Source organism: Sceloporus occidentalis, unplaced genomic scaffold (genome assembly GCF_023333645.1).
Source record: "Sceloporus occidentalis isolate IW3139 unplaced genomic scaffold, rSceOcc1.0.p SCAF_7, whole genome shotgun sequence".
In the NCBI taxonomy this organism is placed as follows: Eukaryota; Metazoa; Chordata; class Lepidosauria; order Squamata; family Phrynosomatidae; genus Sceloporus; species Sceloporus occidentalis.
In genome coordinates this window covers 58,136,187-58,150,477 of record NW_028316987.1, presented here as the reverse complement: position 1 = coordinate 58,150,477, position 14,291 = coordinate 58,136,187, and the positions used below count along the sequence as shown (strand labels likewise).

Here is a 14,291-nt window from a genome sequence, read left to right as displayed (position 1 = left end):
GCCTAAAAGATTATATTGGTTATTTACGATGGTGGATTTCTTTTTCAGACATTTTGAATGGGCTGGAGTGGAGTGCTTGGAAGTCTCCTCACTATACGCACACCTAGTTTCCCCACTCTTAGTAGGGGGCATGGGAAATCTCACATGACTCAAGAGGCTACAGTCTTCTCTCTCCTTTGCATAAGAGGACTTAAAATGCAGTTAAGCAGGCAGCAAGAAAAGATAAACTGGTTGCCCAACTAAGCATTCTTATGATCTGGTCCAGAGGAGAATGAAGTTATGCTCCCCCTGAAAACACAGTTGCATTTGGGAGGTATTTCTAGATTCTACTCTGAGCCTAGAGGCCTTACTGCAGAAATTACTGTATATACCCATGTATAGGTCTAGAAATTTAGGCCCAAAAATTGACCCAAAAAACCTGAGTCGACTTATCCACAGGCCAATGTAAGTATTGTATCTTAAGTCTTATTTAAAAGAAGGAATCATCCCCTGGTGAAAGGCACACGTATACACTGTCTAGGAAGCACCAACCCCCCTCTACTCTCATCCATCCAGCTTTAAGAGGGAGCATAAAGAGTTATATCTGCTGGAATTTTATAAGTTATTTGACGTTGTTTTGCTTTGCTTCGTCCTTTAAATCCTTTGCTGTATGCCCCTAAGTTTACCCTTGACTTATCCATGGGTCATATCAAAATCTATAATTTTGGCCCCAAAACTTGCCCTTGACCTATCTATATGTAAGGTCAAGGGTATACAGTATCCATCTGATGCTACTTTAACTATCATGGCTTCAGTGCTATGAAATTTTGGGAACTGTAGCTTTGTGAGACATCTAGCTTTCTCTGTCAGAAAGCTCTGGTGCCACAACAAACTACAATTTCCAGCATTCCCAGCATTCCATAGTACTGAGCTATGACAGTTAAAGTGGTGTCAGACTGGATTGTTTCTTTAGTGCAGATGCAGCCAATTTCAGTAAGGACCAGGAGTGTATTGTTAAAGTTAGTGCACCAACTGCACCTAGAATCATAGAATCATAGAGTTGGAAGAAACCACAAGGGCCATCCAGTCCAACCCCCTGCCATGCAGGAACCCTCTCCATCAAAGCATCCCCGACAGATGGCCACCCAGCCTCTGTTTAAAGACCTCCAAGGAAGGAGATTCCACTACACTCTGAGGGAGTGTGTTCCACTGTCGAACAGCCCTTACTGTCAGGAAGTTCCTCCTAATGTTGAGGTGGAATCTCTTTTCCTGCACCTTGCATCCATTGCTCTGGGTCCTAGTCTCTGGAGCAGCAGAAAACAAGCTTGCTTCCTCCTCAATATGACATCCCTTCAAGTATTTAAACAGGGCTATGATATCACCTCTTAACCTTCTTTTCTAAACATCCCCAGCTCCCTAAGTCGTTCCTCATAGGACATGGTTTCCAGAGCCTTCATCATTTTAGTTGCTCTCCTTTGGACACGCTCCAGTTTCTCAACATCCTTTTTAAATTGTGGTGCCCAGAACTGGACACAATATTCCAGGTGGGGCCTGACCAGAGCAGAATAGAGTGGCACTATTACCTCCCTTGATCTAGACACTATAATTCTATTGATGCAGCCTAAAATCACATTAGCCTTGTTAGCTGCCACATCGCACTGTTGACTCATGTTCAATTTGTGCTCTACTTGGACTCCTAGATCCCTTTCACACGTAGTTTCATTCAGCCAGGTGACCCCCATCCTATATCTGTGCATTTCATTTTCTGCCCTAAGTGCAGTACCTTACATTTCTCCGTGTTGAATTGCATTTTGTTAGTTTTGGCCCAGGTTTCTAATCTATTAAGGTCATTTTGAATTTTGATTCTGTCCTCTGGGGTATTAGCTACTCCTCCTAGTTTGGTGTCATCTGCAAATTTGATAAGTATGCCCCCAATTCTTTCATCCAAGTCATTGATAAAGATGTTGAATAGCACTGGGCCCAGGAAAGAACCCTGTGGGACTCCACTGGTCACTTCTCTCCAGGATGACAGAAGCTCCTGGAGAAGCTGCATCTGGCCATGGATGGTTGTACATGCATTGGTTACCTCCCGCTGTACACAGGGCTGCCTTTGAAAAGTGCTTAGAAACTTCAACTTGTCCACAGAGCTGCAGTCAGGTTGTAACTGGAGTGCCACAGTGTCTGCATAGAGCAGTTTTTAAAGAAGCAGCTTGCGGCTTGGAGCTCCAGCCCCGATCAGTCCCCGATTGGCCAGGGACCGTGGCAACCAGACGGCCCGATCTGAAAGCAGACTGCTGCCATGGTCCCAAATCGGCTGCTGGTAGGAGTGGACTTTCGGCACTCCTTTTGCCGGCAGGTTCAGGCTGCCTTAGGCGGCTTTGGAGTGGCTTCTGGCCAATTCTGCCACGTGTGTCATCTGCACTTCATGCCCTCTATGAAGCCAGAAGCTGCTATTTTGGCCTATCTGTTTTGGGCCACATTTTATTATTTTAATAATTTTGTTTTTTAATTTGTTTTATTTATATACCGCTATTCCAAAGATCATAGCGGTGAACAGCAAGTAAGCTAATTAGCAAGTAAGCTAATTTGCCCCCAACAGTCTGGGTACTCATTTTAGCGACCTCGGAAGGATGCAAGCCTGAGTGGAGCTTGGGCCCTTTTGCTGGTCTTGAACTCACAACCTTGTGGTTTTGAGTGAATGGCTGCAGTACAGGCATTTAACCACTGCGCCACCAGGGCTCCATAATATTTAATATTTTAATATTTTAATATTTAATATTTTTAATTTTACAAACTGTTTAATGGTTGCTTTAATGTTATATTTATACTTGTAAATATGTTTTTGTAATGTTTTTAATTTGTATTGTTTTAAATTTGCTCTTAGCCACCTTGAGTCCCTGTATCAGGAGAAAGGTGGGATATAAATAAACAAAATTAATAAAATAAGAAATTCTAATTCCCAACACCTATATTTGAATAGTTTTCAGAACTGTATTATACACAAAGTAGTGTCTCACTAGCATAACTATTATTTTGGACATCTCCTAATCTGAGGTTCCTGATCACGGACTTGGATCTCAAGTTTAATCCAAAGGCAAATTTTCTCAGATGTGGCCACAGTGACTTCATGTAGCCACTGAGTCTCCATAAAAACCTATTTTGTTTTTCATAAGGTGTGGTTCTACTGCAGACTTACTTGACTCCATGATGCCATTTTCTGGCTTCATTTGTAGGACAAACTAAATATCAATTTGACCACCACTGTCCTGCATTGGTTAATTAGAAGAAAAACTAAAGGAAAAACATATGCTTTATCCTAAAGAGCTATTTGGATCAAAACATTTAAAAGTAAACATCATAAAAGCCATACTGAACACTTAAAGCCAGGGTTTGGAACAGACCGGCTCTAAAAGCCACCGTATAGGCGGCTTGGGAGCGTGGCATTTATGGTACAAGATCCCACGTCACCCTGAAGCCGCCCAGACGTTGGGTGACCACCCGGACATGGGTAGCTTCAAGACACTGTGGAGGTGTGGCGTTTAGATGCTGCACACCACTGCAGCATCTGGAAGCTGGCTTTGAGCTGCGGGAGGGTGGGAAAAACCTCCCTTTCCCTGGCCAAAAAAAGCAGATCTTTTCCGCCTCTTTTTCAGCTGGGGAAAAGGCAGATTGGGGCTGCTATATGTGTTCGTTGTGGCACAATTCATCTTCAGAAGGGGCAGCTTCAAGCTGTCCCTTCCACCCATCTGTTTTGTCCCTTTAATTGTACATTTCTTAGAAACCAGATTTTTGAAAGCCATGGGACAGCAGCTATATTAGGAATGGAAGTTTGATTTATTCTGCTTCCTGAGATATTACTGAGAGGCAAAAAGATTTCTAGGTTACTCTGCAATAATCATTCTGAAGATTAAAAACATATCTTGTACAGTTTCAATTTTCTGATAGAGCACACTGTATTACTACACACATCTTTCAATCCACAGCAGGAGGTTAACATGTGAAATCAGCATATTTCACCAAAAAAAGATGCATTCAGAACCCACTCTCAGTTAATTTATTATCTAAGATATATAATGATCCATGACACAGTTTACTGCACGAATTAATTATGCTAAACATTATAAACATATTAACTACCTACATGATGCTCATAAATTTTCTTCCAAAGTATTCTCCCATGGAAATACAAACTAAATTCTAATACTGATAGCCAAATCTGGATCCAAATTTTAAGTAGTTTTTCAAACACAATTTTATCTGTTTTACAACAGTTTCAACAACACCTTTCAATTGTCTTTGATAAAAACAACAACAACAACAACAACAACAACAACAACAACAACAACACACTTTATCTGGTTGAAACACTTCTGTCACCTAATTATGAATGTAGAAAACAACCTACCAACAAAGTAGAAGGTGATACTGCATTTTAACAAACTTAGTGAATTGAGTATATATAGTAGATTCAACAGAATTTTGAGAATGCAAGCAGATCCATCCACGTTGAATGCAATATGCTGCAGCTGCAGGACACACCTTGTTAATACTTAAATAAGATTACCTTTAAATGATAAATATGTTCTTCTGTATCCAAATCTATGCATTTCGTTGATTTCTTCACAGACATCACTGAAAGCCCAACGTCTATACACCCATGAACCTTCCCTCTCTCTATCTGTGAAAAGATATTTTTAAATGTTCAGGCAAAATACAGCATTTTTCTTTCTTTCTACTGATATCTAGCTGGAAACCATCACTTACTTCCTTCACTCAAAAGATACTATATCATGTGCTACTCTGTATGAAAACATTTGGGAATGTGCCTTCCAAGTACTTACATCAGCCGGACTCTTTGCATACTTCAGAATTCCTTTGTCCAGAAAAAAGCACCTCTGTAACAGAGAGACAACTCCATAAATCAGGAAGCACAGACAATGCAATGGATTTTATATTTTAAAGAACTGAAATCCTCTTTTAACAGCACCTTATAAGATGGACATTGGATCAAGTAGCACAGATTTTAACATCAACAAACACCAGTGCTCAATGTTTATTTCTCACCTTGTGCCAGCCTTTCAGAGGCCATTTCCTTTTTTTCAGCAGGTAGCCTTCCTGTTTCTGTGGTTCCTGTGTGTAATTCATGACTCCCCGCAGTCCTTCTACAATTTCCCAGCTGTCCTGTTTGGAGACAAGGTCCAAAATGCATGACTTTTTTTTCTTTACAACATAAGCCAACTGACTCCAAAGGAACATTTGAAAGAAACAAAACACAGGCTCAGTCTCCAAACTCTAGTAACTTGAAGTATTTGGATTTCAGTTTCCACAATGCTCTTTCAGTGGAGCTACTTCAGAGCCAATTCTGAGGATACCAGAGATGCAAAACTGGCTTCAAAAGAGGAGAAAAGTATGTGCATTCAATATATAACTATATATTTACTTTCACAGAGTCTTGGTCCCCTACTTTTGCCCACTCATTAAAATATTTAAGTATAAAGCTTCAAAGGGACCTTAAATGAAACTGGTACAGTGTTCATCTGGGCTCTATTCAACAGTTCTGGAGAACATGTATCCCTCTAGATGTTGTTGAACTACAATTTCCATACACTTTTCACCCTTATCCAGGTTAACTGGGGTTGATGAGAGTCCAACAATATTTGGAGGGCAATGGGCTTCCTATTTCTGTTGTAAATGTGGAGGACGTAGGCAAAGATTTAGTAATGTATTTGGTTTCTCAGTGTGTGTATTGTTGTTCTTGCTGTATGCCTTCAGGTATATTCCAGCCTATGGCATCCCTAAGGTGAATCTATCATGCAGGGTTTTTTGACAAGATTTGTTCACAGGAGATTTCCCATTGAGGCTGAGAGCATGTGTTTTGCCCAAAGTCACCCAGTGGGTTATGTGCCTTCAAGTTGCCTGTCAAATTATGGTGATCCCATGAATTTCATGGGGTTTTCTTGTGGGGAGTACTCACAGATGTTTTTGCCACTTCCTTCTTCTGAAATAAGAGTCAACATGGTTTAGTGGTTTGACCACTGAATGTGAAAAAACAGTGGGTGACCTTCAGCAAATCACACTCTCTCACCATCAGAGGATAGAAAAGGCACCCCCCCTGAACAAATCTTGCCAAGAAAACATCATTGTTTGATGTTGACTATGAGTCACAAATTACTTGAAAGCACATAACAACAACCAACTTTAATTAGACTGTGAGCCAAACCATTATTTTGGTGAAAAACAATAAAAAGGCACAGATACAAAAAGAGTGACATATTGACAGGTGCATTCATATGCAGTAGTAAGTCAGAATTTATTACAATTCTGACCTGTTAACAATTAATCAGTGCATCCTGATGGATACTATGTAATAGGCTCCAATGCACGTAGGAGTACCTAAAGACAAGAACATAGCTTCAAATATTTATATACCAACACACAGAGTTTGGGAAACACATAAGATGAGCTTGAAGTCCTAATACAGGAGGTAAATATGACTTTATAGGCAGAATGGAGACCTGCTGGGATGACTCTTTGATTTGAACATTACCATTTAAGATTATAATCTATTCAAAAAGAATAGATGTGACAGAAAAGAAGGGGGAATGATATATCAAAGGGCCAGAGCAGACAGGCAGAAAAAAGCAGCTTGATCCTGCATTTTCTGAAAGTGGGTCAAAACCCTGCTGTTTGGATGGCCCACTCCATGGTGGGCTAAACACCCACAAGCTGTCTGCATTATGAGGCATCAAGCTGCTCTGTGCGGTTATTATTTTTGCCTCCCCACAATGCATGTGCACCGTCACACAAACATACCACCTGTGATCTCCAGTTACCTCTCTCTTCCTACCCAGACGCTATTCATGCCACCAATGCCATGCACTGGTGTGACCAGTGATATATTAGCAAAGTAGAATCATGGAGGCCCCCCATACGTGCCCCCCTTCATCCCATGCCCCCCTGTTGGACTATCCGGTTTGTGTACATTGTAATTACATACACTGCATTATTGGCAGTCACTTTTTTGCTTTTCGCCCAGGCCGGGCTGTTTATATGCTGGTGTAAAGATACACGTTCCACTGTGAGTTGAACAATCCAGCTTCTTTTTGCTCCAGTTTGCCTTCCACCTGGTTTCACTTCATGCATCGTCTAAACCCACCACCTCCAAAGTGGCTGGAATCCTCTTTATTTTGCCTATGTGTTTCACCTCCAAGACAAATTGACTTGTACAGAAATCTATGAAAGTTATTAGAGTGGAGCAGTTGAAAGCATTGATTTGGGTACATATAAATGGAGAAATAAATAAGTGCAACTTTGTGCTAGGAGTTCACTACAGGACGCCAAACCAAGAAGAGGTTGTGGATTATGCTTTTCAGAAACAAACATCAGAAATCTCAAAGATGCAAAAATTAGTACTTATGAGGTGCTTCAATTTCCCTGATATCTACTAGACTCGCCTGCAAATTCCTGGTGTGCCTTACAAATAATTTCCTATTTCAATAGGTAGAGGAAAGAACAAGGGTATCAGCAATCTTGGATTTGATCCTAACCAACAGGAAGGAGTTGGTCATTGGAATCAAAGTAATCTGTACTTTAGGAGGACATGACCAAGTAATTGTATGGCAGGGCAAAAAACAGTACACGTAATTAAGCACAGACCTTGGATTCCAGGGAAGCTGATTTTAACATGTTTGGGAAAATACCATGTAAAATCCCATGGCAAAAGGAAAAAGGCACCCAAGAGGAGTGAGAATTCTTGAAGAAGGAGTTGCAAAAAAGCACAACCACAAGCAATCTCATGGAAGAAGCAAAATGGGAAATATTTGAAAAAAACCAATGTGGCTGCACAGCAAACTGAAGGAGGAAGCAAAATGAAAAAGGAATGTATGTATAAAGAATGGAAGTAAGAATTAATCCCTAAGGAAGAGTACTGATGTTTTGCTCAAACTTGAAGGAATAGTATATAAACAGCCAAAACTCAGAATAATCTGAGACTGGTAGGATGCTCATATGTGGAGCTCAACCAGATGAAAAGAAGGGAAATAGGAGCAGACGAGCCTTGTTCTTATGATAAACATCCAACCGCACTTTATCTGGAAATACATTTTATCCTTACTCATATCACATCATACCTTTCAATATGTCTGATCTCTGCTGTCCCCATAATCCATGAAATACTACAATGAATGGAATATATTTGTTCTCAAATATACCAATTGTTTACATGGGAATTTTTACTTGTTTCAACTCCACAACAATATGCAAACAATATGGGATGCGGTGGCTTAGTGCTTAAGACGCCAGTTCTGACAATCGGAAGATTGGACAGTTGGCAATTCAAGACCCAAGTGCTGCATGATAGGGTAAGCTCCTGTCACTAGTCCCAGCTTCTGCCAACCTAGTTTGAAAGCATGCAAATGCAAGTAGATAAATAGGTTCCACTTTGATGGGAAAGAAACAGCATTTGATACAGTCATGCTGGCCACATGACCACCATAGTAGTCCTCAGGCAACACTGGCTCTTTGGCTTAGTAACAGAGATGAACACCACCCCCTACAGTCGGTTATAACTAGACATTCATGTCCCAGACCACCTTTAGCTTTTTACTATGCAGTTTATATTCACATATTTTTATTTCATAGGTTTGCAGGAGAGTTGCTGAATAAATCAAGCAAGCAGACATTATTTTTGCATCTGTGTGTATTTATTAGGTATACATAGTATAAACTAAATGGGCAAAATAAGAAACAATGTGAAAGAAGCAAATCCATTCAAACAGATCATTGTTTTCTATATCTTTCTTCCCTGTGTATCCATCATCCTTGCAATCATGAAAAGCAGTATGTGGGAAAACGGGTTATCAAACAATTTGGAGCATGGAGGTTACTTGAGGGAACACCTCTCCCTGCATAATCCACCCCGCACTCTCAGAACTACAGGTACATTACTACTCAATTATCCTAAGATGAGATTGGCGACTACCCATCAAAGGGCTTTTACAGCAGTAGCGCCTTCTCTTTGGATTGTTCTACCAGAAGAGATCCACCTTAGTGGAACGGTGGAGGCCTTTAAAAAGGCACTAAAAACCTACCTCTTCCTCCAAGCTTATCCTCCCAATTCCTTGTAATAAAAGTCTTCCCCTATTGATATTGATTACGATGTATATATACCTGGGATTTTAATATTTTGAATTGTATGTTTTTAGATAATTGATATTGGATTGTAATTTGGATTAATGTATGTTAAACTGTTTTAATGCCCCATTTTATTTTATTGTTTCTATTTTATATGTTGTACACTGCTTTGATCGTAGGAAAAACGGTCTATAAATAAACAATTTATTATTATTATTATTATTATGGAGGTAATTGCACAAGATTTAATTGTACAGTATTCACAAGAGATTGCATCTTTACAATGCTCTTAGGTAGCACATGAGAACACATAGACTTCTTTCCATACTAAGTGATTATTTGACCAAAGAAACACTCTTTTTTAGATGCAAGGAGATGCTTGTGGCAATAATTTGAGAAATGCAGCAAATCTATGTCATGAGATATGGGGGGAAAGCATGCTTATCAGACAAAAACAGACATCAGCTTTGATACTGGGACTGCAAGGACAAAGATAAATTCTCTCAATCACCTATCCTTTATTTTTAAAAACTGATCTAATGTTGCAAAGGATTTAATAGCTATGAAATTAAATAAGTATGTTTTCCTAGAAGTTCAAGAAGTTGTTGAATCACTTTCTCTCCCCTGCCCCCACCCATGTGTAGGAAGTACATGCACATGAGTACATATACTTTCTTTCTTTTTATTTTTGCAAACGGAGAATTGGTAACACAGATCCACTCCCTAAGTATTCTGACATCCACTTAGCGGCAAACCTACTTATGCCTTCTGCTACCACCTGTTTCAAAGTGAGGTCTTCCCTCCTCTTCCATTCCCATTATAATGCTCTTGTGAGCAACATTAAGATACAGTACTTTCCTAATGGCAACCTCAATTGCAGGACTCAAGTGGAGCAAGTGTACATGACCAAAATGTCCTTCTATCCATGTTGCCATTTCCAAAATTAGGACAAAATATAACAAGGTTACTCATGCAAGGGCATCTGTTGTTTGGGTTTCCTTTGTTCATTTCCCATCCATTGCTAACCCTGCCTTTTATAACATAGTTGCTACATGCATCTCCTGCTTTTTCTTTTAAGACCAGAAAGAGGTACAGTACATGCAAGTCTTGGACTTGGTCCTGCTCAGGTTTTGGCCTTGACCTGCTGAAATTCAGAATACAGCTACTTGAAGAAGCAAGTTGAAATAATAGATTATACACATACCTCAGTTAACAAAGCAGATGTGTTCTGACCTGAACTTTATTTCTTTAACAGAAACTTTAGCTCCAGAGGAAGAAGTAAAATAGCAAGAATTGGGATAGGTTACTTCAATATGTTTTAGCGAACTTTTTATTTTGAAACCAACATTACGCACATATGAAATTAAATAATCAGTTCAGGTAAGGCTTGCATAAGTAAATAAAAATATTTTGAATCTTCTAGTAGCCACTTTAACGCTTCTTTCAAAATTCATCCCAAGATGATTTTTTTCCTTTCAACAGACCACTTTTCTTATAATTTCCATTTTGGTGGAGAAATGTTAGATCTATGCTGTTTTCAACATGCCAGGGTAAGCTGGTGAGGTAGGCTAGTCTGTTTTCCTCTTTTCCGTCTGTTTTGCTCTTCACACATATGCAGTAAATTACTTGGGGGACAGCTATTTACCTTGTATGTTATATGTAAACACACATTGACAATAGGAACACCGAGAGTAGTACAGTGGTACCCCGGGATACGAAAGCACCGCCTTACGAAATTCCCGGGATACGAAAAAATCCCAAAGAAAAAAACTGTTACGTTTTTTTTTTCGGCTTACGAAAAAAATTTTTGGTGCTTTTCGGCGCTATTTCGCACGAAATCGCGGCTTTTAGCGCTAGCGCCTATGGCATTTCGGCTTGCGAAGGCTTTTCGGGTTACGAACGGCGCCGCGGAACGGATTAAATTCGTAACCCGGGGTACCACTGTATCTCATACTTTCCCAGGTTAAGTTTTATTGCATTGTTTACTGCAGACACACTGCTCAAATCCAACACTGAAAGTCTGTCTTGCTCCAATCTGTCTTCACCATCCTCCCAATGCCAAAGCTGCACAAAAAATAAATTAAAAAAACACTTCCAGCTAGACAGAAGACAAGTGGGACTGGGCTCTAGTAAAAAGACTTTGTAAAAATAAGCTTCTTTGTAAGAGGCTTTGTTAATTGGGGTATGCCTGTAGCTTCACTGTCATGCAGTCTGGCTAACAGATCTCAGATAAGAATCAGGAGGATGATACTTAGTGTAATGTTTTGCAGAAATCCTTTTTCAATACTCTGTTTTCAACTTACTCATTTATGGCATAAGACTAGAAAATGAAACCTCTTTCCTTCTTATGATGAGTTTTAATTTTAAAAAACAGTATTTAAAGGTGGAGGGGGGGGGGGGAAGCACCGCACATGGCATTTTTAATAAGGTGGAGACTGAAACTGTCATGCCTTGCAACCTAACACTAATCTTTTAACATTTGGGACACTGGCAGAATGTTAGCTTCAAAAGCTTGCCTTTGAGAAATCCCTGTAATCTCATTATGTTACCTACACTAGATGACTGAAACAACAAATGAAAGGCAAAAACAAAAGCTGCAGCTAAGACAGAACCAGCCCCAAAGGTGAACACAGAATTTATCCTGGGATAAACCAAGGGAGAACATATTCTAGGGCCAGAGAGCCATTTCCAATGCCTGCTATCAAAACCAGAAATGGCATTCCACGATCTATAAGTCACTTCCAAGTGACCTGCAGAGTGATTTGGGGCTGTTTCTGGGTAGGGCCAGCAGGGGGTTGGACTGGATGGCCCTTGGGGTCTCTTCCAACTCTTTGATTCTATAGTCATCTATCGATCAGTTCTAAAATGTTCAAGTGTGCCCCCTGGCATAATGGGGTTTGTCTAAACTGTGTTAAAAATTGATTTCAGAGGTGAGCTGGAGAACATAAGAGCAGCATATGAACTGTAGGTCGAGGGATTCTTGGCCCTAGACTAGAACAGTAATTATTCAATGGAAACAATTCAAATAATTTAAATATCCAGTTCAGAGCAGGGATGTAAAACTTCATACAATTCATTCTTGTAGGCAGAAATGAATTATTATTTTTCCTGTTGTGAGAAAGTCCTCAAAAACAGCACAGTTTTCAATATCTATTTGCAATTCAGAACTTACTCTGCGCAACCTCTCCCCGCCATGAACTTCCTGCAGTCTGTTGACGCAGTAGAGTCAGAGCCTAAATGCCCTAAAGGCACCAGATCCGATCTGATCTTGGAAGCTAAACAAGGCCAGTCCTGGTTAGTACTTGGATGGGAGTCAGCCAATAAATACCAGGTGCTATAGTCTATATTTCAGAGGAAGGAACTGGTAAAATCACATCTGAGTATCCATTACCTAAGAAGATCCTATGCAATGTATGGGGCTGCCATAGGTCAATAGGCAACTTGAATACACATTCACACACAAGGTACCGTATATACTTGACTATGTCAACCTCAAGTATAAGTCAAGGACAGGTTTTGGGGACAAAATTATGCATTTTGCCATGACCCGTAGATAAGTCGAGGGTAAAACTTGGAGGTTCCCTCAGCGTGTGTATGAGTGAGTGCGGCAAAAGAGAGGCTTTTTTACTTCAAAGTTTCAGCCTTCAGTTCAGCCCGCACTCCCTAGACAGCAGTGGCACAGGTGGGAGAGAGAGACTGTTCATTTAACAGCAGTCAATCATCCTGAACTCTTTCTGCTTGGCTCAGGAGGGAAAGAAACTGCTCTCCCCACCGCATGGGAAAATCTGAAAGAACTGCTATCATATTACCTACCATACTGACCCATAAATAAATCGACCTGGGATTTTGGGGCATAACATTTTTGACTTACAGAAGAGTATATATGCTAAGAAGAAGTGGTGGCTTAATATACTTTTCACCTGAGGTGAAGCAGCAAATGTCTTCTGCCCCACTGTCCAAGTTCATAACATGCAAGAATAGTCAAGCTAAGTATCTAAGACTGGTCAGGGATGGAACCTGAAGGAGAAAATCCCCCAACTGCTATACCAAGGTTCCTCTATGGTATTAATTAACTGATTTTATTTATTTGCCACGTCTCTCCCAGAGTGGGATGCAGGGCAGCTAATAAAAGAAATCAATCAAAACCTGAAAATTAATTTTAAAAACAATTAAAACCATAACATTTAAACAGTACATAATTATTTTAAAAGCATACAAAAGTTTTTTTAAAAGTAGAATATTCTGCTTTTAGTGTGCTCTACCACACTATTTGCACTTATGAGTGGCTTTCCAGAGTGCTATGAGCTTTTTGGGAAAAGCAACTGTGTGTCACATGATTAGATTTACATTAAAGCAGGAATGGACAAATTGTGGCACTCCATCACAACCGCAATAACAAAAAATTATATAAGTAACAGTTGTCCTTTCATGACACACCAGATCAGCTGTCATCACCTTACTCTATCTAATGGTAGGGTTGGCCCTGATATGAGGCACTACAGAAGTGATACACTGGAAGGCTTACATCCTATGATGGGGAACAAGACATGGGTGAAGGAAGACACTGAAGATCAAAGATAGAATATAAAAAAATAAGATAGAAGTGGGACAACAGCTGAGGTAAGGCTATGATTCAGGAAAATTTTTGCTGAACAGGGATTTGACAAGGAGAGTGGGTCCATGAACAGAGAGAGGGAACTGCAGAAGCAACAAAGAGGACTAGTGAGCTGAAATTCCCTCTTAAACTTGGCTTGGTTTATCTCAGCACCAGCTGCTCCCAATATCCATCATCCACCTCTCACTTAAACATGCCTTTGCAAAGTAGAAGACAAAACTGCAGCAGGAAAAGTCTGCCGGAAGTACTATGGACCATTGTGAGCATGTTCACAAGGCCTTCATTGCTACCATGAACACTGGGATATTTTTTCCTGGACAAATTCAAGGTTTTAATTCTTCCTGGCCAAATCCAATGGTAACTGACCCTGCATTGGTAGAAAGGCCATATCAGCTATGGTATGCTGTGAACTGTAATCCAAAAGGCAACTTTCACAAACTCTGGCTTTTCTTTCCAATCCTCTGTAAAACAGTGAGAAAAGTTAGGGCCATAAAATAAGATGGCCAGGTTTCTTCCACTTTCTTTCACATATTTTCCATGACCAGTCAGAAATACTGACCAAATC

At 40.0% G+C, this 14,291-nt stretch overlaps 1 protein-coding gene across 2 annotated transcripts in view; it reads right to left on the bottom strand.

Annotated features, from left to right (window-relative positions):
* The window catches only part of OSBPL3 (oxysterol binding protein like 3), a 121,123-nt gene that overhangs the window by 51,425 nt on the left and 55,407 nt on the right, over nt 1-14,291 (bottom strand). For both annotated transcript variants that reach the window (XM_089533056.1, XM_089533055.1), the window contains exons 3-5: nt 5,044-5,160; nt 4,821-4,874; nt 4,544-4,657 (exon numbers count right to left, since the gene is read on the bottom strand). In XM_089533056.1, the coding sequence (XP_089389182.1) occupies nt 4,544-4,657; nt 4,821-4,874; nt 5,044-5,160 (285 nt within the window). The remainder of the gene's footprint in view (nt 1-4,543; nt 4,658-4,820; nt 4,875-5,043; nt 5,161-14,291) is intronic.